Here is a 26,183-nt window from a genome sequence, read left to right on the forward strand (position 1 = left end):
GTCCACAGCACCATTTATATAAAGATTAAATAGTGTTGGTGCCAAGATGCAACCCTGCCTAACCCCTCTATTGACGGGTATGGCTTCCGTTAGGTCACCACTATCTGACCAACGAACATGGGCATAAGTCCCTTCATGGAGGTATCTAATCAGTCTTAGTAGTTCGCTATTGGGGTGATAACTCTCCATAACTTCCCATAGTGTATCCCGAGGGACCGTGTCAAAAGCAGCTTTTAAATCGATAAAAGCTACATACAATTGGCTTTTATTGAGTGACAGGTATTTCCAGCAAAGGAGGTTGAACCTAAATGCCTGGTCGATTGTACTCACTCCTCTTCTGAAGCCTCCCTGGAATTCGGAGAGAATTTGGGAATCCTCTATCCATGTCTGTAGTCTGTTAAGCACTTGCTTAGCGAAGATTTTTTGACTAACATCAATAAGGCTGATAGGCCTATAATTGTCAGGTTGATCCCTTGGCCCTTTCTTATAGATAGGGACTATGACTGCTCCTTGCCATGTGATAGGGAGTCCTCCCCCCCTCAATATCTCATTACTAAGTGCATTTAGATACAATGACCACATTGTCAGACGAGAAAGATATAGATCTCCTGGGATGCCATCAAGACCAGGGGCCTTTCCCTTGCGTGTAGATTTGAGAGCCTCTGTTGTTTCTTTTAAGGAAAATAGGTCCAGATCAAATTTGGGTGGTGTTATACTCCCCCACGTTAAGATATTGCCAACAGAATCATTAGGTTTTAGTAGGGGTGTAATTGTACTGTTGATATGTGGTTTCCTATATATATTTGAAAAGTGCGTCATCCAAATTTCTGGCTGGATAACAGGGTAGCTTCCCATTTCTTGGGGGCTACTCTTATCTGACACTAGCTTCCAGAATAGGTTAAGATCCTTCTCCTGGAGCGCCACAACCATCTTATTCCAATTCCTATTCGTCCATTCTTTTTTTGCATTTTTAAGTGTGTCTTTGTATACAGACCTATTCTTCCTTATCTCTCTTGGGTTCCCTTCCTTAAGTGCTACCAATAACTGCGTCTTAGCTTGGCGGCAGGGATTGGAGAACCACCTAGAGGTTTTAATCACAGTCTTTGTCTGCCTCCTTACCGTCTGGAAGTGTGGTTTTAGTCGGGTGACCAAGGTGTTATGAAGATAGACCAAGTCTACCAATTTGATGTTTGTATGTTTCAAGGGAGAGAGTGTTGTTGCGAGCGATCTATAGATCGCTAGCTGAAAATTCGCATCACTTTCAACCCGATCCCATCTCACATTTTTACGATCGTTGGTCCTAGTGAGGACACTATTTGAAGTCCACGTTGACAGTGTCTTGGAACTAAATAAAATAGTGGAAAAGGAGGTGCTTAAGGCTAGATGGTCACTGTCCATACGTGGGAGAACTATCATGTCAGTTAGGGATTTCCAGAGGGCGTCATTTACTAAAACATAGTCCAGATGACTAGTGTATACGCCTCTCCTATATGTAGGTGACGCCGGGTTATCTGATCTGGTATTCCCATTGACTATTCTTAATCCCTTTATTTTTATTAGGTCTTCCAATAGTTCTGATACTCCTCCTTCTTTCTTAGATGTAATTTGCACCGGCCCTGATCTATCCCATGAATCTGTGAGCTGGGTTCCCTCTTGCTGATTACCATCGCTGCAATTCAATTGCATATTGAAGTCACCCGCGGCCATTATACCCCGCCCATTAGGTAGGCAGTTAAAGAAATCTACTATTGAACTCATCTGAATGGTCTGGGTCCTTTGAGTGCCAGGTCTGATATATAAATTTACAATTATTATATTAACTGGACCTTTAACGGTACTGATTTCAATCGCAACAGCTAGTAGATCCCTCGTAGGGGATACTATCTCTTTGACTTTTGGGAACAGGTCGTGTTTTAACCAAATTATCAGGCCGCCTGAAGCCCTACCTGATGGCGATGGTAATGCCGCCTTCTGAAAGGTCCAGTAGCCTTCTCTATTTACTACAGATGACGCCCATGTCTCCTGCAGTAAAATAATGTGATGTTGATCTATAAATCTGCACCAGTCAGGATTATCTATTTTCTGAGTCAGGCCTGCCACATTCCAGGATAGGATCTTGATCGGTAAGTCATGGTCTTGCCCATTTTCTGATAGATTTTCCCTATTCTCATATATACAAATTATTTCTTGCTGGGGCTTCTCCTTTGGCGAGCCACTGGAATATATTTTGGGCTCTGCTCCCAGAATATTAGATAGGTCATTTTTTGTGTTATAGGAGTCAGGCTGGGTTATGCCATCACTCCCAACTTCAGCGGCTGAAGCTTCAGCGGCAAAGGCTTCACGTCAATCTATGTCAGAGATCTGGCTTTGCTTTCGATCCCTACTCTGCGGGCAAGGATACTGGGCCATTATAGTGTTGTTTCTCTCTTGTGGGAACCGGTTTAGTTGGGGAAGTTTGTGGACAAATGTCATTTGGGAGAAGGTACCCAGTCTCATTCCTTCCTCAAGTGCCAAAAGACCCTTAGCTAGATTCTGACTCATCAATTTTATCCCGATGAGATCTGATGTTGAGCCTATTTTTGTGAGTCTCTGTGCGATGACTATATCGTCCCTTATAATGGATCTACATTTCTTTGTCTTTCTTATCCAATGTATAACTTTGTTTTTAAGAGAATCCCCCTTGCTCAATTTGATCTTTACTTAACTTGGGGACGTTTGTAATATAAATATCATAAATATTATGTCTAGGCTGACTTTGGAAGTTATTTCCCAAGGGGTGTTTGGGGCTTTTATCTAGATGTCCTTCTCTGTACATCTTCCAATTATTCCCTGTATCCAAGGGTGGGTTATAGTTATTACGAACACGCGCTACAGGAGGTGCGTTATTGCCCCCCTGGGTAGTCTGTGTTACCATTTCGACCCTTTGGCCCCTACACCTTTGTGGGATAGATGTTTCCGATGTTTCAACTAACTTTGGCAGAATATTAGGATCTGATTTTTGTGGTGTCTTCCTTATATCCCCAATTACTGCAGATATGAATCAGTTGTTTTATTTGTTTGGTTCAATGAACACATGTGTGCCAGGATCTTCAAAATAGTTATTAATTGCATTATATTTACTGGGCAAAGAGGTCACTCTCAAAGGACTTTACCAGCACCCATATAGAGAACCCTAGAACAGTGCATGATGAGACCTCCAGGGACTACCAGTACCACATATCTGATTACATTAAATGACCTATATGTGTTGTAAAGTTAAGAAGATGTGAATTTGAAAAGGATTCTAGGTATGTATACATGTATGTACTGGGACTTGTATAGCACAAACCGAGCTCAAGAACATGTGTGAAGGTCAAGGGTAGATTATCGGATCAGAGGTACTGCGTCTTGAAGGGGTGTGTCTTCAGCTTTTTCTTTCTTTGCATGCATGCAGGTATACGTTTGTACATGTAGGATGCATACCGGTCTATCCAGGTATCATTTTCAACACCACCTAATGGTGAAAAAAAATTCAAAATATTATAATTACTATAGATTGGCTAGAAACTAATTGAGGTTAAAATGAGAGCATGCATCCAGCCATTAAGAAAGTAAATGCTGAGAGTACCAAGCACTAAAACATAATTATAGATAAATGTATTAAATGTGTCATGCTGGACGATAAATATCTGTTTGATGGTTGAATAACTAATTCAATTAATGTGTCATGTTTTGGCAGTGACACGTACAATAAACCAGAGGATACTCATATAAAAATGGAATGCTTCATCAATGAAACAAGTTTAGGTGCAATGTAGAGATGATCACTACTTGCTGGACTTAGAATGTTTATATGGGCCACTATTTGGTCATTGGTGTGTTCTGAATCATGCTAAACGTGATCTTGTTTGTCTTTGCAGCCATCAGAGAACATTTGTCTTGGAGGTTATGGGAAGACACTGTGGGTATGTATGTTTTTGTTTATTTGTATTCATAATTTTAATTTTAAAACAATGTTAAGCTTGATTCCTTGCTTGGAGTGATTTGCCTACTGTCTTGCACAGGTACCTAGCTCTTGTGAGTGCCTTAGCCTGTGGTGCAGATTGGGTGTTTATTCCTGAAAGTCCACCCCAAGAAGGATGGGAGGATTTGATGTGCACTAAACTTTCTGAGGTAAATAATTAAGTGGATATTTAATTCAGTATTGATACAGGTTTGACTATTAATCTTAATAAGCAATTTTAGGCATCCACAAGTGTTTTCCGTCATCAACGTATTGCAATAAGTTCACTGAAGAACAATGTAACAGCATACATTTAAATTTACTAAAAAGCAATCATATGTTACTCAGATTTACATTTAGCATGAAAAAAGCAAATGAAGTTATTCATTGATGGTAAGGAATTGTGTCTAGAGCAGCAGCGTATATTTTGATCTTTCCTTAATAAACCATCTGCTGTCTGGAAACCTGTCTTCTTCTTGTCATTTAAAAACAGAAAAGGAAAACAGTTAAGTAAAAAGAGATTAAAAAAAATTAAGTAATGATATACAGCAAACAAAGAGCATGGGGCAATCTGTTTTTGGCCTTGTAATCATTTCTCTTTTACATTCTGATGTACCTTCAGTATCTGAGTGCAATGTACTTATAAATCTCTGCGATAAATATACCGGATATAATAGGGGAACCGTTGTACAATATTATAGCGAGGTACACATAAACAAATGAATAATATAGGAAACTCATGCTTTTTGCCATGATCACTCCCATTTTTAGACTGATACTGGAGCTTACTGACTTTGAAAGTGCCATGTTAGTGGTGCACTCCCCATAGGCTAACCTGGGAAGGTTTTTTTAAACTTTAATAAAGTCTAACTTTTGATTGGAGTTAGCTAGCAACATACTTTAAAGTATCAAAATAATAGCTACAATAAATCCAACTAATTGCCAAGGTCAGATTACCTATACCTATTACTGGAAAGTACTTTTAGAATGTACTATACTGAGGTAACCTAAAGTAACTCTGTAGTAGCCTCTTCTGATTTGTTAGCCTATTTACAGCCTGAGCCAAGGTGCTCCCTGTGTAGGTGGGAAGAGGCCTGGGGATGAAACAATACAGCCATTTGGTGGGAGGAAATCTGTGTCCTGGAGAAGCCAAAACAGGAAGGGGCTAGGGAGATAAACCGAACTTCAAAGGTAGAAGCACTGATGTCCCAGGACCTAGACAAGCCCCTGCTTCCTTGATCCCCAGCAAGATAGGAGCCCCCTCTACTTAGGTTAGGAGAGGGGCTAGAAGGGGGGTGGTGGGTTGGGTTAGCTAGACCTCCACTCCAAGTAGAGGGTTTCTCCATTTTGATGTTTGGAGAATAGCACATACTGTGTCAAAAATATGTTACACTTCATAAGAAGCTACCATAGCAGAGGGAGGCAACTTTACCTCTACTCCTTGGGGTCCCCCCCTTCCCAGTCCAGAAAGGATAAATATGGCTGACTGTTGGATCTCCTCAGAGCACTGCCTGGAAAAAGGAAGAGAAGAAGGACTGCCCGGCTGGGCCCTTGAACTGTACCCCAGAGCGCTTGCAGGCAGGTCTGCACATCCTGCACTCTTGAGGCACCAAAAAAGGACTGTGTCTGCTTCAAAAGGTACAGGAGTGGACTCAATGAGCAGCAACAGGTATAAAAGTGCTGGAAGAAGTCACCTGTAAGCCCAAAGAGAGGATCACCCCAGTTGATCAGTAGTAACTGGATTTTTCCTGAACAGTCCTGGTGAATTGGGGAAGACTGAGTCCTAACCCCAAGAGGCACTCTAGAGCTTCTGAACCACTTGGCTGTTGCTGCTGGACACTTATGTCCCCAGAGCAGCCAACTCCCAGCTGTCAGTCTTATCAGAACCAACGTGAAGGGATGCTAAGCCTTGTCAGCTTCCAGCTTCAACAGAACTGCCGCAAGTCAATACAAAGCCTTGCACAACCCCACTGCACAACTTCGTCGGAACTGATGCAGCATGATGTGTCATGACGCAGAACCTCACACTGCAGTGCACACAGCTCTTCAGAGCCGATGCCAGATAATGAGAAGCCTCACAAAGCAACTCCATGCAGACCACGCACCCAAGACACAAGGTACAGTACTCAGCAGTTCTAACTTGGTCCTGTACCTGCGCTCCCTTGTGGGCAGCCTAAAGCTTTGACTTTGTCCTGGTTCAATGTGACCAGATAGACCGTGAGTAGCGCTTTATGCCTTTTGGTGCTAGTATGCAGAAATTTGTTTTAGTTAATCTTTTAAAATTAATTTCTCCATTTCTCTACATTGGATTTTTGGCATTTTTATGTCATTTTGAAGATAAAAAGTATTCTCTATTTCTATATATTGGTGTTGGATTTTTATTATGTTGTGTCTTTCACTTACATATTGTTTTGGTGATAATAAGTGCTTTACACATATCTCTCCTAGGTAAAGCCTGACCTTTTATTGCCAAGCTGCCAAGGATTAAGCAAGGACTAATTTATTGGGATTTTACTGGACCATATTAGTGATTGTGGTATTATTACTAGCTGAAGGTACACATGTCTGACCACTGATAGCCCACTTTCCTACAAATAAGATCAGCAACAATCTTACATGTCCATGACAAAGGCTCAGACAATTGTTCAGATGGTACTAGTGAGAAAATATTCACCAACACTTATTTAACCAACTATTGAACAACTCACTAGATGTGTTCCTATATGTATTGCTGGCATCATGGTGTAAATATCTTCAGCGTAATGGCAAATTCTCTTTGGCTTCTGGTAATGTATAGATGTGCAGTTTCATTGCTAAGCATGTTATATTTCTGGTGATTTACACTGATGATGTAATACTAGATTGTTTCTCAGAAATCTCAGACTCATTAATGTCAGCAAAATTCTGTTGTATACCAATTATTAAATACATGCAGTAACCCGTGCTGAAACTCTTCTGCAGCTATTTCTGATGTGTTTCTGAAAACATTGTACATCTAGAAGTAATACCAAACAGTAACTGTTTTGCGATTTTTATGGTATGCACTTTTCACAAATTCAACAAAGCTTATAGAACCCCATGTTTGTCATTTAGGTGGCACGTGCCAGCACATTGATGATGCTGTCAGTAGTACCTGCAAGTGGTTTATAGCTTTGAGCCCTGAGGTCAAAACGAGCCCAGGTATCCATGGGAACTCGCCAGCAATTACTTACTTTGACTTGTAACCCTGTGATTATTAAATATGTCTTATATTGATTCTTCTGCGTAATTGATATACAATGACTAACACTCCAAGAAGATTGAGAGTGTTTCCAATAGGACAGTGATAGAGGAGATATAAACATGCCATCTAGCACAATGCAGTTTCTAGTTACCTGTGATTTATATATCACTTACTCCTCATTTACCCACTTGCACTCATTCACTAACAGGTGGCGTATAAGTGCTTCCTTTCGGCACCATAGCACCATTCTATCTGAGAGTGAACAGGTAAATAAATCTGACGATCATTGGCACCCTTACCTTATAGGACCTTTAGAAATAATACCAAAGAGTAACTGTGTTAAGATTTTATGTTAATTTACCTCGGGAATTATCACTACCCATATTTAAAAAAGATTTGTCCAACTATATTATTTTTTATTCTGAATGTTTTATTTTTATTATCCTAGAACCGTGCAAGGAGAAAAAGACTGAACATCATTATTGTGTCAGAAGGAGCCATTGATTCCAACAACAAACCGATAACATCAGAAATTGTTAAGGATGTAAGTACCAACTTAATTGTAAATCAGTGTGTGCTTTGCCTTTACACCATTGTATGAGCTTACTATGTTTGATTCTGTATTTCCATTTTCTATAAGCATACATGACAATACGTTACAGAATCCTGCTTTCGACCTTCAACAGAAATCTTGAGGCTTAAACTTGTATCATATTTTCTGTACAATCGGGGGCCAGCCTAGATTACTTAAATACATTAAATAACAGCATGTATTGTGGTACTATTAAGACTAATTTAAGAGCAGTTGAACGAGGCGACTTTTAAGAGAGATTCTCTAAGTAATTTAAAGTGCATAAACCATGATGAATAAGAAGAATTCTAACACATCTGATCTGATGGTTTCAATCTACCTAGGGTGGAGAGAAACCACTCAGGGCCTCATTACAAGTCTGGTAGTATTCAGACCGGCAGACTCGCGGTGGTAATCGGACCACAGTGGCTTTGACAGTCCAACTGCCAAATTACGACTTTGGCGGTAGGACTGCCAAAGGTCTGCCGTCCCTGCTGGGAACATGGTTCCAGATGGCATTGCGGCAGTCAGACTTGTAAACAGCCATGGTGGCGCTAAACTTAGCACTGCCATGCTAATTACAACCCCCCTTTCCACCAGCCTTTTCATGGCTGAGACCCTGCCATGAAAAGGCTGGTGGAAAAGTAGTGCAAGGGTCCCCCCAGCCAGAATGTGTGCTATGCAGACATGCTATGCAGCTATGCAGACAGTGTGCTTTCCCAGAGTGCTGGTCGTCCCTCTCTGTGCTATGAGATAGCAGTCTGCTTCTTTAAGAACTGACTGTCTGGAACGTTCTATTTCAAGGTTTCTGGCGGTCAGCCAGGTCAGACCAGCAGGAACCTTGTTTTCTCCCCGCAAGTTTGGCAGTCCCTTTTTGGGACCACCAAACTTCGAATGAACCCTTAAATGTTTAACTTAGCACTGGGAGCTTGCATTGGGCTGATGATAATTTCTGAAGGCATGTTTAAAAAGATGAGGTCTCTTAGCAGCCAGTGAAATTGAGACTCAACCCAGGCTAAGCAAGACTCTACCCACTTTTGCTAATAGTGACAAGATAAATGGACTCATAGATGACTCCAGACCAGGAGGTTATGTGGGATAATTGGATGCACCTGTCACAAATTTAACAAAGCCCATAAAACCCCATGTTCGCCATTCTGGTAGCACGTGCCAGCATACTGATTATGCTGTCGATAACACTGTAGGTGGTGTATAGCTTTGAGCCCTGAGGTCAAAATGAGCCCAGGTATCAATAGAAACTCACCAGCAATTACTTACCGTGACTTCCAACCCTGTGATAATTAAATTTGTCTTATGTCGATTCTTCTGCGTAAATTATATGCCATGGCTAAGAAGATTGTGAGTGTTTCCAATAGGACAGTGATAGAGAAGATATAAATATGCCATCAAGCACAGTGCAGGTTGCAGTTACGTGTGCTTTATATATCACTTACTTCTCACTTATACTCATTCACTAACAGGTGGCCTATAAATGCTTTCTTTAGGCACCATAGCACTATTCTATCGCAGAGTTAACAGGTAAATAATCTGACAACCATTTGCACCCTTACCTTACAGGACATCAATAGTATTCTTAGACACCAAGGTCCTGGGAGCATGCATTACATTATGATTTGATTGAGGTTTGATTGAGGTCAGTGGGACAGCATGGCACAAAAAATATACTTGTTAGACTTCTCTCCACCTTAAATTTGCCCCCTAGGGGAACCACTGAGATGCTCTCAGCTGTCACGTTATCAATATTGAAAATACCATTTGCTCTCAACAAAAGGAATATCCTGGATGTAGGCCCTGCTAGGATGGATCAGGCTGCCAACTATCCAGAACAGATGTTTGGTTCATCTGATTGCCACATCAGTCCAATAGGTCAGAAAACGTAGTTGTAGGGATGCAGCAGCAAAAACTGAATTCTGCAGCAATAGCGACAATTAATCAGGTTTACTGAGTCTTCCTGAAAATACTTAGCTTCTATCATGCTTTCTTAATGACACTGCCTTCTTGACTGGCTATGATGTTTACGTATACAGCAAAACAATGTTTTTATGTTGAATGGTCTAATTTGTCAATGATGAGTAAACAGCTGCCCCCAACAGATTTCCGTCATGAATGAAGACCAGATACAGTAAAGTTCCCTGCTAGGAAATCACTTATTTTGGCAAAGTGAAATGAGAGAAGAAACATCATTTAGGTGTTGATTGCAAGGAATCAGGAAAGAACAACAGATTACGCTTATCTCATTCCAAACCCTCTAGGTGGCACAAAGTAAACTTATATATAACACTTCACCACAGAGGTTTCTCCTTCTGATACCCTTTGCTCATATTGTACAACCTTCTTTTTGCCACATGTACAACAAACAATGCAGTGCTGGGATACTTTACAGGCAAACAAATGAGTTTCTCGATCCCAGGAATGCTCAAAGTTGCAGTGGTGTGCAACATTACAATGATACATATGTACAGGTGGATTCTGGGTAAGAAAACATTTCAGGGGGTCCATTCAAGCCATACCTCCTAGGACTCCTTCAGGTGTCTAGTTTTCAGAAATGTCCTAGATGGCCACTGAATCTGGGACCAACACCTTAAGTGCCTCCCTTGCAAAAGGTTGTTTTGTGATAGATAATTTTGATGTGCCCACATTGTGTTTTGGGCACTTGGCCCACCCACACAAGTGAGGTAGCAGTTTTATCAGGAGACTGAGTCAAATGCTGGATGGTAGAACATTTCTGGTCTATTTCTGCTTTTGAAAAAATATGGCACAGAAATGCAAAGAAAGTGTGTGATTTTAGTCACATTTTAAGGTTTGCAGAGCATTGTGGGCAAGAAAACATGTTGGGATCCATGAGAGGCACACCACCCTGTACTTCCTTGGATGTCTAGTTTTCGAACATATCTAGAGTTGGCAGATTTCCTGTAGACACGAAGCGAGCATGCTACTAAGTCTCTTTACTTCTGTGCTGTCCCTAACAATCAAATTGTGGAAAAAACACCCTTAGGCTTTGTTAAAAAGACACCTAACCCACCAACCTAGTTGGTGGCATGCTTCATCATTGGCATCCCACCTGAGACACCTAGAGTGCTAGGGGTGTGCTTCAATGCCAGATTACAGGAAAGCAAGGTTTATTTGTGAGTTGAGGTCCAAACTGAGAGGAGAAGTGCCATAAAATGGTCTTGTGGCTACCCGCTGCCCTTGTAAGAAACATACTGATTGGATTTGGCACGAGGGTGAGTGATGGTTCAGTATATAACATTTTATTAACAAGAGATTTCACAAAAATGAAATGCTCTTTCAGTAATTGATCGATGAAAAAACCGAACCAGTGACGCACAGATCATGAGGTGTAAAGCCATGACAATGCACCAACCGCTTTACAGGCCATCCACATTCCTTTCATATGTGACACACAGAAGATCATTCACACCGCCAGCCACAGGCCCAGCACATTACAACATTGACAACAAGAGACAATATAGAGACAATGTACACCATGGCAGAGAAAGTCAGAAATGATCATTATTACTGCACAACCATATATTCATCAAGCAGACACAAATACTGGTTGGATTTGGCAGGAGGATGGGTGGTGGTTCAATATATAAAATTTTATTAACAAGAGATTTCACAAAAATGAAATGCACTATTAATAACTGAAAGGTAAAAAAACTGAACCAGTGACTCACAGCTCGTGAGCTGTAAAGCCGCGTGAAGGCACACACCGCCAGCCCACACACACCACCAGCCAAGCACCAGTCCACGTACACTGCTATCACATTTGTTTAACAAAAAAGAAAACACAAACCAGTTGAAAGTAAATACAAAATTACAAACACAACAGCTCTAATTAAATACATCACACTAATGTCAACTGTGAAACTAAACGATAAATAGAAAACAGTACAGACCAAGCAGTTCACTTTTACACTCATGGTTGCTCCCAAAAAAGTATTTACTGTGTGCTACTGTGTAAAACATGCAGGCACACACAGCCCAGGTTAAGAAGGACAGTCAGAAAAGTACATACAAGTCTTTTTCTGCATACCTCTTCAAACACAGACTCTACATCTCCTACAGGCAGAGTCTTTTTTGGGCATGGGAGGAATGTGATCAGCAAAGTGGTGATCTTTCAATCTAGCCACATCCTCCATCACTCCACCTGTAGGAATATATGCCTCTTCCACTACAAAAAGGCTGCCTATCACAGACTCCTGAAACTGAACAAATGTAATTTGTGATTCTGGAGAATAATCCTTGAACATGACAAAAGCATTAAAAGTTGCTAAGTGGAAAAGATGGATAGCCAACTTCTTATACCTATTGTAAGCTTTACAAACAACAGTGTAAGGTTTCAACCTCTGATCTACTCTGTCAACACCACCTATGTGCTTATTATAGTCTAAAATGCACACTGGTTTGCGCACTTCAGCGACCTCACCCCAAACCGTCACAGGTGAAGTACTTTCATCATGGATGCTAGTCAGCATGTAGACATCACTCCTGTCTGCAGATTTCACAGCTAGAAGTTCATCACTATACAAAGCACTCGCTGTCCCCTCTCAAGTTTTTTTTAAACAAGCTCTCTTGGGTAACCTTTACAGTTAGAGCGGATTGTGGCATAATCAAAAGTGTCTACTTAAACCAATTCCCTCAACAATTGCACAACAGTGTAGAAGTTATCTACACAGTTTTCCCACTAACTCCAAAAGTGGATGGAAAACTAGGGGGGTCAGTACTGGAATCCCTACCAGTGTACACCCTGAAGTTATAGACATACCCAGGCCTACTCTCAGACAGCATATACGTAATTCCATAACATGCCGTCTTGCTACGAATTTACTGCCTAAAAACCAAGCGGCCCTTGAACAGGACCAGAGATTCCTTCACAGCTATTTCTTTCCCTGGAACATAGATCTCTGAAAAATGATCTACAAAGTGAACAAGGACAGGACAAATCTTAAAAAGATGCTCACAATCAGGGCCACGCAGAAGCATTATCAACAAAATGCAGCATCCAAAGCAGAAGCAAATACAGATCTTGATTCATGGTTGCAGGAAATATAGCCGTTGCGATCAGGGGGCTAGTAGACCAACATAAAAAAAACAAAGATTTCCTTATCAAGCTCATCAAAAAAGTTAAACCCAACAATTTCTTCAACCCATTCTGATTTGTGGGAGTCCACCGGCTAGCACTAGAGTGGGGCTTAAGTCTGGCACTGTTGTCCCTCAAATACTGTTCAGCATACACATTAGTCTGCTCAACAATCTCACCCAATAATACATTGTTCATAAACAACTGAAATATGTTTGGGGCAATCCAGATTTCACTCTTCCAATGGGAAGCCTTGCAGCCCCAGACGCCTCTTGCTGCACATTGTTACATCAGTGTCCTCCTCTGAAAGAGGCACTTCCTCCACACTGATAGTGGCTCCTCTCAGACAAAAGATTCACTGCCAGAATCTTGCACTTCCTACTCTGCCTCAGTAGCAGTCAGTCTCATAATCATGGTCAGAGGAAAATTTGAAAAGCATACTACAAACCTGCTGAGCAGTAAACCTGTAGATATTGACATAACCCTTACTAATGAAAGCAACTTGACTAATAAGTCAACAATAACCAACACAGTGTAAAATAAGTAATAAACAAAGTGTGGCTTCATCACAAAGGCCTAATTACTCAAAAGAATACCACTCACTTTCCAGAGACAGCTAGACTCACCAGCATCTACTCTGCACAGACACAGCATCCACCAACAATATCTCACTAGAAAGAAAAAAAACAATAAAAATTGCTCACAAGACAACACAATATACATCATGCGCAAATGTAAGGAGACTTTCACACACAATAAAACCGAAGCTAAACACGCTGCTGTTATTATACAATTTACAAAAAACACATCATGCAGGGAAATGATACAAAAAACATTTTCTTACCAAACACATACAGATACACAAACTGCAGATCACCTGCAAGCAGGAGTAGCAGCAAAGGAAATCAAAAGCTTTGCATAAGAATAAAAAGGAGAAATAAAACATTACAATCACAAATGCAAACTATGACAAAAATAACAGAACAGTTAACATCATAAAACACACAAACTTACCCTGGTGCCTAGTGGCGTTCATCCCCCCCTTGGTTGCAGATTGGCCTAAAAATATGGCCAATCTGCCTACAAGGGCCCGAAAACAGCCAAAAGCATACCCACTAAAGGGCCCCATGGAGCCACCCCATAACATATCAAAAAAATCTCTGGTTTCTAGAGGCTTGTCCAAGGCGTCACACCACACAAATTTATCACATACAATCCCTGGTGTCTAGTGGGTTTTGACCACCCCCGGGGCAAATCGGCTGCTAAAATGGCTGACCTACACCTGAGGGGTCAGGGGCAGGGTGAAACATGGAAAAATTATTTCCCCAAAGGAACAACCCTTGCCTAAGGGGTTGTTCCCCTAAAAAATTAATGCATACAAAGAATCCCTAGTAGTCTAGTGGGTTTCTGACCCCCTTGCCCCCAACCCCCTGGTCAAAAAAACATACGATCTACACCTGAGGATGGGGGGTGATCTGAAACATGGATCAATAATTTCCCCCAAGGGAGCGACCCTTGCCTAAGAGTTCACTCCCCTTAAAAACATCATGCAGACACAGATCTATGGTGATATAGTGGTTTTCGACCCCCCAGTGGGCAGATCGGCTGGCAAAACAGCTGATCTACTCCCGGGTGGGGGTGAAGGGGAACATGGATCACTAATTGCCCCCAAGGGAGCGACCCTTGCATAAAGGATCGCTCCCCTAAAAAATTAAACATAACACAATTCCTGGTGTTCTAGTGGTGGATTCCTGCTCCACGATCGTGGTCCTCACTCACGGAATCTTCTCCAAACAGGCACAGAGGAAATGGAAAAACTCTTTCCTTTCCACGTGTGTCTGTCACCCGCCCACCCCTGAAGAAGGACTTACCGAAAGGATATCCTCTCCCAAAGACGCGCTGGAAGCAAATGACTTCTAAGGCACACCAATGTCATCAGATCACAGACAGGGTGTGTGTTGGGAGTGGCATCCCTGTGGGGGATATGAAATGGTCGCCCCCCCGGGGGGTAGTACCAGCGCTTCTCCCGTGGGCCAGTGCAAAGACAGAACAGTTCCATCCTCAGCACATGCCTACCACAGCTCAGAATGTAACCGTTACACTTGGCCACATTGAGGCCCGGTGGATGCTGCATTTTCTTGATCACATAACCATTGATTTATCATCACATAGATTCATCCAGATGTGAGGGAAAAATCCTCTTGAGCATATTTCATTAATTCTTGTCTGATTCCAAAGCAAGATGACACACCAACACATTGCAGCTCCTAAGTCTTAGGCCCAGATTGATTATACGTCTAGGAAAAGCTCACTGCTTGAAACATTTCAGTGCTGTGTTGTATGAAGAACAAAAAATACAGCATCAAAAGATTTAGCAGGAGTTACCTGATGATAATATTACCAATGGTACTCACATTAAGAATGGCTGTTCTGCGTTATGCTCAGCCTGGCACTGAGACACAAAGGCGAGTCAGCAGTGTCTAGAATAAGTTTGTACTTGAGATATCCCCTGAAGTACAAAGTCTTGCTTGTAGATAACAGCATGTGTTTGACATGTAAGACGTTTTCTTTGGGGTAAAGTACACCTTGCACATAGACATATCAGATATTAAAATTTGGTGCAAAAACCAGGTTGTGCTATTTTAGTAGATTTGCCTTTTCACAAAAACTTACGTTTTATGCATTTCCCCATCACAAAGATGACCCGATTTGCATTAGTTAATAGGGGATTAGCACAAAGCAATTCTGACGCTGTGCAATGATAAACATTCTAAGCAACATCATTTATTACATTATTCACACTAAAGTTAATTGTCCCTTTGTTTGCATCACTTTGTATTTGATTGGTCCTTTTATGAGTTGAGTGCGGTGGAATCCCTGGGTAGAATCCACTCTTCTCAATCATGAGTGCGAAGTTGTTGACTCAGGTGCAGGAACAACTGACCCAATTTCACCTTAAGAAGTGGCTGCAATGGAGCCTGGCCCGGCTGCCTGGCCCACACCCTACCCTCAGACAAGTCATGGGGGGGAGTATGTAATACTTCTCTCTCCCGGTCAGCCTTGTCCCCTGGCCTCTCTCACCATACCCCTCCACCGCTGCTCTACAACAGCCCTGCGCACATTTAACAAATACTTAAAGAAGGTTGTGTTAAACTCCAAGGGAATGGTCTGGAAAATCTGGGTCTTCAGAGTTATGCCCCTTTACATGGGCTTTAATTCATAATAGAAGAAGATATATGCGGATATACCAGTTTGAAACGGTAAATCAAGCCACCCAGAGTCTCCACTCATGTTTGCTCCTAACTGATGGTCAGGGATCTAAAGTGTGATCCTGGAGCCTCATAGGGATACAGTACAAAGAATCAAACACTGTAAAAGCATCTATATATGAATAATTTCTGCAGTAATCTCCACTTTGAGTAACAGAGCGGCAGATGTTGTGCTCTCCTGTGAATCTTCATATTTGTGGAAGAGTTAAAACAGCATGGCAGTGCTCTGCCATTAAGTATCGGGAATGTTCTAAATTCATAGGCTCTAGGGATTGCTGACATTAGAACCCTCTCCCCCCCCTCTCGCACTCCTCCGAAGTGGAAAGCAGGATCGCATTCCTGTAGACAATACCTAAAGGACATGCCCTCCGGCACCTTGGATTTTCCACTCTCTCCTGTGGGACGAGGTTTAACTATGAGTAATATTATACGATACTGTGGTAATATCAGGCACCTGTTAATTTACAATTGAAAGTACTCTTTTAGTGACTGTTGTACTCATAAATTAAGCTATTTTTAGTTGAACTTACATGGCTTTGTGAAACACAGCACGGCGTTTCCTGACATTCTCTCTCATCCCTCCCCCCCGGTTCTCCACCTCAACTCCGAATTGCAAACAGAAACGACATTAACTGATGTCTCCTCATAGAACTCCATAACATTAACATAAATGCCTGTGCCTTCTCCGAGCTTCCCCATCTTCCCCCTCCCATGGCACCTGAACATTCCAAATGTAAACAATGTACTAATGATAGGCTAGCCAAGTCAGAGATGAGGCAAGATTCTGGACTGGCTCTTTAGGGCTCATGCACGAGAGGAGTACTGAAAATGTTGAGCATGTAAATCATTAAAAAAAATCAAATAAATTATGATAATGTCTTCAAAAAAGGTATTTTCTTTAACAAGTGGAAGCTTTGACGTTAACACGTCACGCTATGGCATTGCACTTAAAAGTGTTTGTTAAGAGTGCTAGTTTTCAAACACGAAGTTACACCCATTCCTGCTCCCGCCCCCACCCTACCGACAGCGCACTAGTGAACTCAGACAGCTGTCATGTGACCCTGTATGTGGCCCAGCCTTTTATAGAGTAACATTATATTCTAACAAATCAAACACAATAGGTGTTTTTACAGCTAATATTCGGAACTCACATTTTCAAGGCGCCTAAAATCACACAATTCAGTTAAATGGGGAATCTGTAATTAGGCACTAAATGGGTGTCTATTTGTCTCTCTTTTTATCTCAAATGTTAATGCTCTGTTTTTACCCCTTGTGCAAGAGAGAATGTGCAAGAGAGTAGTAGAAGCCGCATGAAAGTTCCGCTAGTTATGGGCTCGAGGTTCCAACAAGACTTTGAGCTGAGCTAGAGCCAGTCTTCAGAGTCGACCCTGGCTCAAGCTTTCAATTGCTCACCCACCTCTAAATGCCCTTGATGCCTCCTGTCATTTAGCCTCAGCTCTTACCCAAGTACCTATTATAAAACGCCAGTGTAATATCTCCCTGCACCCCTTGGACCGAAGCAAAAGACTGATACTGACATCTGTCATTTTTCTATATACACACTCTCTTTCTTTTCCCCATTTCCCTTCCATCCTACCTCTCACTCCCTCTCTCTCTACCTCTGTATCTTTCTCCTCACGTGCACATACACGCATGCATGCAGTCTTTGAATATTGTTCTTAGTAACGTATCATGTGACCTTTCCCAGTGCAGTTAGGAGGCATAATCCATAAGTAACTTTCCTGGAACTGGTTGTCTCAGTTTTCTCCTTTAATGCTGGATGAACTAACATGTGAGACGTTTGACCTTTGCCGGTCCGATTCACTCTCAATGTTTTCCTCACTTCAGTTTGTACCACAATCTTAGTTTATTTTACATAAAAACTGGATAACAGTTAGTCTATCAAGGGTATTGTTGGTTCTGTCAAAAAACTATACATTTTACTATCTTAATTTTGCATAACTAATGTACAACCAAAAGCATGTTTTTCACCCACTGGACTTCATATTTCTCATCAGCAACTATTCCAAGCCATAAGTGAAAGCTGTAGTACTAACACGTTTTTTCAAACCATTAATTGTGAGCTTTGTCTGTTCAATTATATTTAATCAATATCATATATTCAATTAGATTTCCCAATACCACACAACTCATTTATCACCAATGTATACTTAAGATTGCATGCATTAGATCACAGAACACTACAATTATTTGAATCAAACGAAAATTATAACAGTTAATTTGAACCCTTAGTCGATGTGAATTTTGTGGAAATTTAACATAGACTTTTATTGAAGCCACATACTTTTATTGTTTCGATCACTCTTACACAATGACCCCTTTAACTGTTTGTCCTCTCTTCTGTCAGAATACTGAGGTGTTGTGTATAGATTTGTATGTGCGAACCAACACATCTTGGACACAATGTCCTAATAATTTTCTAGGTAAGAGTCCTCACACTTGAAATGGCTTCTCCACCTCAATGCAGTTTTGTCATTTCTAGTTCATTTAAATATTATTCGAGTTTCTGCTGCCTTGTTGGGAAAAATTACAGCAGCACAAGGACACCAATTAAATTCACTCCTCCTCCTCTTCACACTGTTTAGTTAACAATCAAGGCTCAGAGGTACTAACAATTTGTACTGAGTTTGCATCATAGAGGTACCACAAAGCCAGCACACATTGTTGTGGTGTGATTTACATTACAACACAAAGATTTGATTTGTGTTGCAAAGTTGCTTTATGTAACACTAAGTAGCACTATGCTGATAATCCCTATGTATTAATATTTGTATACAAAGGTTTTGCACCAGAAAATGATGTCCCTTTGCAACAGATGCATGGGAGGAGAACATTTTAAAACACGGCACATTTTTTCAACTTTGAGTACGTGCTGTATTGTAGAACACACATACAAATTTGGAAAAATATTAAATTGTACTTAAAGGCTCTCCTTCCAGTACAAAAACTGTTCTTGACAGAACGCACACACTCTTGCACTATAGGCAGCCTAAAGTGTGCCAGCAAAGAGGACAGGGAAACTGCGCCATATCTGCTCCATTCTCTCCTTTTTAAGCAATGCTATGAAGGAAACATTGGTTGCTGCTCTGTGTTGTATGAAAAGTTAGTAAGTCCTCCTGTAAGTGTTTAGTTGGTCACAATATAACAAATCAACTTATCAGCCAACCGAGTTCAAAACACATTCAATAATGAAAACAGTATCACAAAAAGATTTTGTTATCAAGAAATTGGATCAGAGTCAGCCATTTGCAAGATGTAGATAAGCTTTAATTGCAGAGTTCTGGATTGTGAACATGTATTTTGTGTTGTTCTGTACAATTTTGAAAAATTAAGAGTGTGTTCCTCATTCTCTTTTATCTTTTCTGCAGCTTGTTGTTAAGCGTCTTGGATTTGACACACGTGTTACAATTTTGGGACATGTTCAAAGAGGAGGAACACCATCTGCGTTTGATAGAATTTTGGTAAGCTGATCTGCGTGATATGCTACTGGGTATATCATATTTCATGCAGCACAGTCCATGTTCTTTTTTTTTTTTTATAAATATGTTTCATTAGTCGTGCAATAACCAATTAACACACCCTTGTTAGTAGATGTTTAACTATTTCACTAAGTGCTTTGTACTTTATCAAACTCTAGATTAGTTAAAAAATATATTACCTAGCAAGCTTTAGTGTGTTGTACAGTGCTCACATTGCTCAAGTCAGAAATGAACTGCATATATATAGAGGACACATGGCAGGTAAAATTGGCTGAATGGTTTGTGACACTAGAACTCCAAGATGGCAATCTAGGACTATATTACAAATTACCCATGAATCGTTTTTATACGACATTTTACTGTGGGGTATTTGCCGTGAAAAAAAGTGACAAATGTTGACATTAGTAAGTGAAAAACTGGACTGTACCACTTACGTCTCTGTGTTAAAAAGAAGAGAAAAATAATTATGTCACTAAAAATGTAGAATCTTAGAAAAAAACACCCTCTACAATGTTAAAAACATATTGGGGTTTATTACAACTTTGGAGGAGGTGTTAATCCGTCCCAAAAGTGATGGTAAAGTGACGGATATACCACCAGCCGTATTACGAGTTCCATAGGATATAATGGACTCGTAATACGGCTGGTGGTATATCCGTCACTTTACCGTCACTTTTGGGACGGATTAACACCTCCTCCAAAGTTGTAATAACCCCCTATGTGTCTGCAGAAGGGAGAGATTATGGAAGCCAGTCTCTTCAGAGTACTGCTAACAATTGGCACTGACTGACCAGAATCATAATGTTCAGGTTGGGTTTACATTTCTAGAATAGAAAGGACTCTGTTTAGTCCTACTATTATTAAATGCTTCTGGGGCTGGCATTTACCACATAATTATGGATTTACTGCACTTGCCATATAAATTGCTGCATAATTTTGCGTAGATTTTCACAAAACTGTTTGCAGTTCAAATGAATGAAAATGATACTGTAATAAAATGTGCTGCAAATTGCATTATATTCACCTTTTCATAATTTAAAAGAGCCTGCCATATAATATGGTACTGCATTGCTGAATAATCTTAGGGCCCTGCCAATTCTAAAACTCTACAGAGTATCTTTGTGAATGCAATGATCATCATAAATCCTTTACTTTATAGAGTGCCATGAAATAGTTCCCATATTTCATGGGTTCTTAAAATTATGTTTTTTAAACTTCTGCATTTTGTACCACAAATGCACCCAAACATACAATATATAGAGAATGTAGAATGAGTAAGTGTAATATGAACTAATATTGCATTTAGTGTTCTGGTAATAAAATACAAGGCTAAAGGCCAATCGAATGGAAATGTCACAATGAAACGGCAAAATAAGACCATATTACATGTGTTAACCATTATGTATTTATTACATAAATTATTATTTGGGGTATTTGGTTGGAGATATGTACTCTTCAAAGCACAACTAACAGTGGGCACTGATTGGGATTACTATGATCCATGAACACATCATCACTGATGTGGGAAGTTTGCTCATGATCTTTGTCTGAAAATATATATTCTCTTAATAAATATTTCACAACACATCATTGACTTTCTTCGGTTCTGACCATTTTTGCATATCTTTGATTCAATCCTAAGGTTTCCCAATGCTGTCCACTGACCAGCAACAATCTGGTGCTTCGGCTTCCCTTCCTCAAAGTAATATACTATTGTATCTGTTTTGATACTTCTCTACCTTTTACATGTGCTTTCAGAAAACCACCAGAGTCATAATTTGGCTTGTTGATCTTTTGCCATGCAATATTCCAAAATGTGACTTACCAACCACTGAACAGAGTCTAATTCTAGAAGGTGAATTGCAATGAATTTCAACAAGGTAACTTAGACTTACTTGACAAACTAATGGCTTATTTTACAACACATTCATTGACTCATTTTAGTCTTTCAATTCCGAAAGGTACACTGCCACTTTCCCATGCTTAAACCCTGTTATCTCTAGGAAACCTAGTAAATTGTACTCCATAGTCTTAAATGAACTCCTGAAGGACACCTTTTATACAAATCAACATTTGTGGTAACAACTAACAGCCAATTGTGGCCACTTACAATAATAGTCAACAAGCATAATAAAAAACAATTCTGTTTGGCAGTAAACGTATCAGTATTTCAGTTTTAAGTTCCCTTAAGAGAGTGTACTGTATATGCAGAAACAATACACAACTTTACTGGCTTGTCTTTCTATATAGTAATATGGCAATCAAATACCATTGTATCAGTTTCCACACACCTATCACCATACTACACATGATAAAAAGACATTCCCAAATGCAATTGTCAGCTAATTCAAAAGAGTATTTTTCTTTGACCAACATGAGGTACCACTTTACCACCACGGATTAGCCACTCATTGGTCACAGCAAGTTCTCCCTGATTCTAAACCAAACCGTGAATATCTCCATTTAAAAAATTTTAATGGCCCACCCTTCATAAATGTACTCACAGTCTTTAAACATCGAGGCTTCTAAGTGTCATTTCTCCACCTGTTTTACATAATTTCTGTGAAATCCAAGACTGCATCACTTTACTATTCCTTATAGATAGCAGCAACTTCTGTTTCCCATTCTTCTGCACAAAGGCTTTTATCTTTGTAATTTGCTGGTATTGTCCTGGAAATATACTGAATCTCCAACCAAAAGGCATGTGTTTTCGATAGAAAGTTTTCTAGTCTTGAAGTAATTGTACCCTCCACACCTGGTGAAAGCATGTTAACAATGGGATTGTGGTCTGTAGCAATGGTGAGGTTTGTCCACATCAAACATGAGAAAATGTTATGACAGCCTCTGAACATGCTAACATCTCTTCTTGATCACAGAATATTTTCTTTCACTCTCTCTCAAAGTTGTAGAACCAACATCAACAACCATTTTTGTCAGCCTGTTTCTGGGAGCGAAACAAACCAACTTCATAATTACTACCATCTTTTTCCCCATTGAAAATACTACAAATATGAAGAATTAACCCCTTGGTTGGTAGGCCTTTTCCCCTTAAAATGCTGATCTTTTGTGTTTTGCTACTTGGGGTACTTAACACTTATGCCCTCATGACTTTTTTCCACATATCCACGCCAAAATTGCTTAGTGTTTTTTCCTACATCCTGGGGATTCTATAGGTACCAAAGTTTTGTGGATTTCCTGGAGGGGACCAAGAAAGCAGCCAAAATATATCTATTTTCTTTATTTTTTTTGCAAAACATGTGAAAAAAGTGCTGCGCAACATAGCATATTACTTATGTGCTAAAAATGTCATCAACAAAACGTTTAGTGTGCTTTGACCACCATCTTCCTAGCTTTCAGAAACAACTATAGTTGAATCAAAAAAACATTTTTTGTACCAAAGTTTTGTATTCTTCTATGAAGACATCCATTTTTACAATTTTATGACGTTTCAACCTACTTTGAGTTTGCGTTGGAAACAGGTGTGAAAACCATGAATGATCTTGGAATTATTTGTGAAAAGCAGACAAGATTTTGAACTCTGCAAGGGGTAATTTGTTTAGATCCTTCAAGGTTTTTGAAAGAAATTAAATGCTGAAATAAAAACATAGTGAAAATGAGTAGTAAATAACACATATTTTTTAGAACATTTTCATCTGTAACGTCTTGTCATGATGGCTAATTTACAAAAAGAACATGCTTTTACATCCAAAAGATCTTTCTGGTCATGGGGAAATATAGGTTTGCATGTTGCCAAAAACATGCAATACCCAGACCCAATAAATTGAGTTGCATCTTATATGGATTTTTCATTGTACATCGAGTATTCAACAGTTCATATGGTAAAATAAAAAGAATGAAAATTAGTTATGAATCAAAACCTATCTATTTCTGGAATGTATTTACGATATTGTGTTTAGGAGTAGTGGTTATTTGTCACCTCTGAATTTGGCGTTCAGAGTGCATTTTGCAAAATGTCTTCTTTCTTGCACACTGGCTTCCATTCATAAGCCCAAGTGCAGAGACATCCAATTGGTAATAACAAATGTTCCACTATTCTGTATTGCCACACCTCTCTTGATTAAAACGGTACACCACTTGTGTCACTGGGCCTATCGGCAGAAACACAAACGGCGACTGGGGTTGTCATATTTCATGCAGCACAGTCCACATTTTTTTTGTTTCATGATTTTTTTTACAAATGTGTGTGGCTGTGAATTTTTAGACCTACCTCAGTCACACTCTGGGAAATCTACCATTCCCAAACATTTCTGAAATCTAGACACCTGGGAGTGTCCAGGTGTGACTTGTGTGGTTCTCATGAGGTTTTCTTACCCAGGTGTTTTTCAAAACCTCAAAGTTTGAGTGAAATCACACATTGTCCCACATTTCTCTGGGATAAAGTTCTGGAATGTGTCGGGATCCACAATTTCCTACCACCAAGCATTCCTCATCATATCCTGATGAAAATGGTACTTCACTTATGTGTTGAGCGTAGCACACTGGAAAGGAAAGGGCACAAAATGCAACATAGATCACATTTTTCGACTTAAAACAAACTCATTTTTTTGCATTTTGATTAGCTATGGATTTTAGGGCCTAGCTAACTGGCACCTATGGAAACCTACCACACCCAGGCATTTCTGAAAATGGGAGTATAGGATGGCAAGACGTTTATGGCTCTCATGAGGTTTTCCAAACCAGAAGCCCTTGCAAACCTCAAACTTTGGCTAAAAACGCACAATTCCATTGCATTTCTGTGAAATACACTTCCTGAATTGGCAGGGATTCACAAAAATCTTACCACCCAGCATTATCTCACTTATCCTGATAAAAACACAACCCACTTGTGTGGCTGGGTGTAGTGTCCGCAATAAGCACAGATCAAACTAGGTCAATAGGAGTCCAAGGCAGTGAACCAAATAGTTCTTTATCTCCAGTTTTTTTTCTAACTTGAGCAGTCCACCAACAAGCAGAATCTCGGTAATTATATCCCCTTTTGAGCTAGTACTTCTTTGTCCATTTTTAGTTCAGTCTCTGTATGATTAAAAAAGCTGAACAGAAGTTCGAGTTGACTATCGCCATGAGTGGTTGCTTTAAAAACTACTGCTCGCCCCACATGTTTGTACTGTTGTTGCAAGATGAATTAAATATGTCAGTAAGTGGTTAACAAACTTTATGCTACATTCAGGATACATGGAAATATATCCAAGCAAGTGTCAGTCATCAGCAACGGCATTCTCCAGCTGTTTCTGATTGAGCCCCACAATTACACCAACTAGAAATTCCTCAAGGCACATACAAAGACCACAGGCCATTCTGCGCTGACATGATCATGCAACCGAGACACAAGCCACAAAGACCAATGGAAGAAGAATTAAAGCACAGCTATACCACAACCTTCCCAAAAACAAAAAAATCAAATCAGGATACTACCACATGAATATCAATCTAAGTAGTAATCTATCATCAATCAATACTCCCTCTTTCTTTACAAATATACCAAATAAAAGCACATATCTGTTTTAGTTGGAGCTTCCCCAAAACATTTCTTCCCAGAACTAAAATCATTTAAAACTTAAAAAAAATATTTTGAGGAGGTTATGTTCCCCTAATTTTACCTCCAAGGGTGCCACAAGATTAACCATGGATGAAGAGGAAATCAAAACATATAGGTTAGCATGGTCTTTGGAAAACAGAATGCGTTTTAAAAGACGTAACACTGTTCTCAAAGCATTGATTGGTCACGTGGCTATATCCTGCTATTATTAGATTACTTGAAAATGTTTGCTGTTCTTTGAAGTCTTCTACAGATAATATATTTTTCCATAGTGAGTAAATAACACAGGCAATACTGTGACCTGCACAATCTCCGGTCACCGCTTTAGAAGCATTGAGCCTGCATTGACAACATTCCACAGGAGAGTTTGTCTGTTGGTAGCAGCTCTGTTTGTTTAGACTAGACACACATTTCAGTTTGCTTCCAAACATGAGCTTGCCCTGCAAGTGTATTCCAGTGCTTACTGGAACACAGGCTACTATGGGCCAACACAATGCCTAAATGTACTGGCTAGGCTTCTCACTCGTAGTGAGTTTTCCGATTTTTAAAATACAGGGCAATCACTTATGAACACACTAAAACAGGGGTTCCCAACATTTTGACTTCTGTGGATCCCCACTTTATCATTACTGGATCCCAGGGACCCCCACTTAATCATTATTGGAATCCAGGGAACCCCCCACTGAGTCAGTACTGAAAGCTGGGGACCTAATCTTTTAATAGTATTTAATTTTCTAAACAGTCGCGTACCCCGAGGAGGCTTCGCTGACCCCCAGGGATCCCTGGACCACAGGTTGGGAGCCACTTCACTTCATTACAGGACTACTTTTTTATCTGAGAATACAATCCTTGTGGAGAAGGTATGAGGTAACTATCCATTAGGATGATAAACACTGCAACTGAAGGCCTTTGCTACGTACAGCATTTCGTAGTTGAAAGCATCTGCTGGTGAAGCACTATGTACATCTGTGGCC

The 26,183-nt window shown here is 40.1% G+C and overlaps 1 protein-coding gene across 5 annotated transcripts in view; it reads left to right on the forward strand.

Moving 5' to 3' along the window:
• The window catches only part of PFKP (phosphofructokinase, platelet), a 248,576-nt gene that overhangs the window by 82,015 nt on the left and 140,378 nt on the right, over positions 1–26,183 (forward strand). For all 5 annotated transcript variants that reach the window (XM_069211197.1, XM_069211198.1, XM_069211201.1 and 2 more), the window contains exons 6-9: positions 3,900–3,944; positions 4,044–4,152; positions 7,654–7,749; positions 19,542–19,634. In XM_069211197.1, the coding sequence (XP_069067298.1) occupies positions 3,900–3,944; positions 4,044–4,152; positions 7,654–7,749; positions 19,542–19,634 (343 nt within the window). The remainder of the gene's footprint in view (positions 1–3,899; positions 3,945–4,043; positions 4,153–7,653; positions 7,750–19,541; positions 19,635–26,183) is intronic.

Source organism: Pleurodeles waltl, chromosome 10 (assembly GCF_031143425.1).
Source record: "Pleurodeles waltl isolate 20211129_DDA chromosome 10, aPleWal1.hap1.20221129, whole genome shotgun sequence".
Classification (NCBI taxonomy): Eukaryota; Metazoa; Chordata; class Amphibia; order Caudata; family Salamandridae; genus Pleurodeles; species Pleurodeles waltl.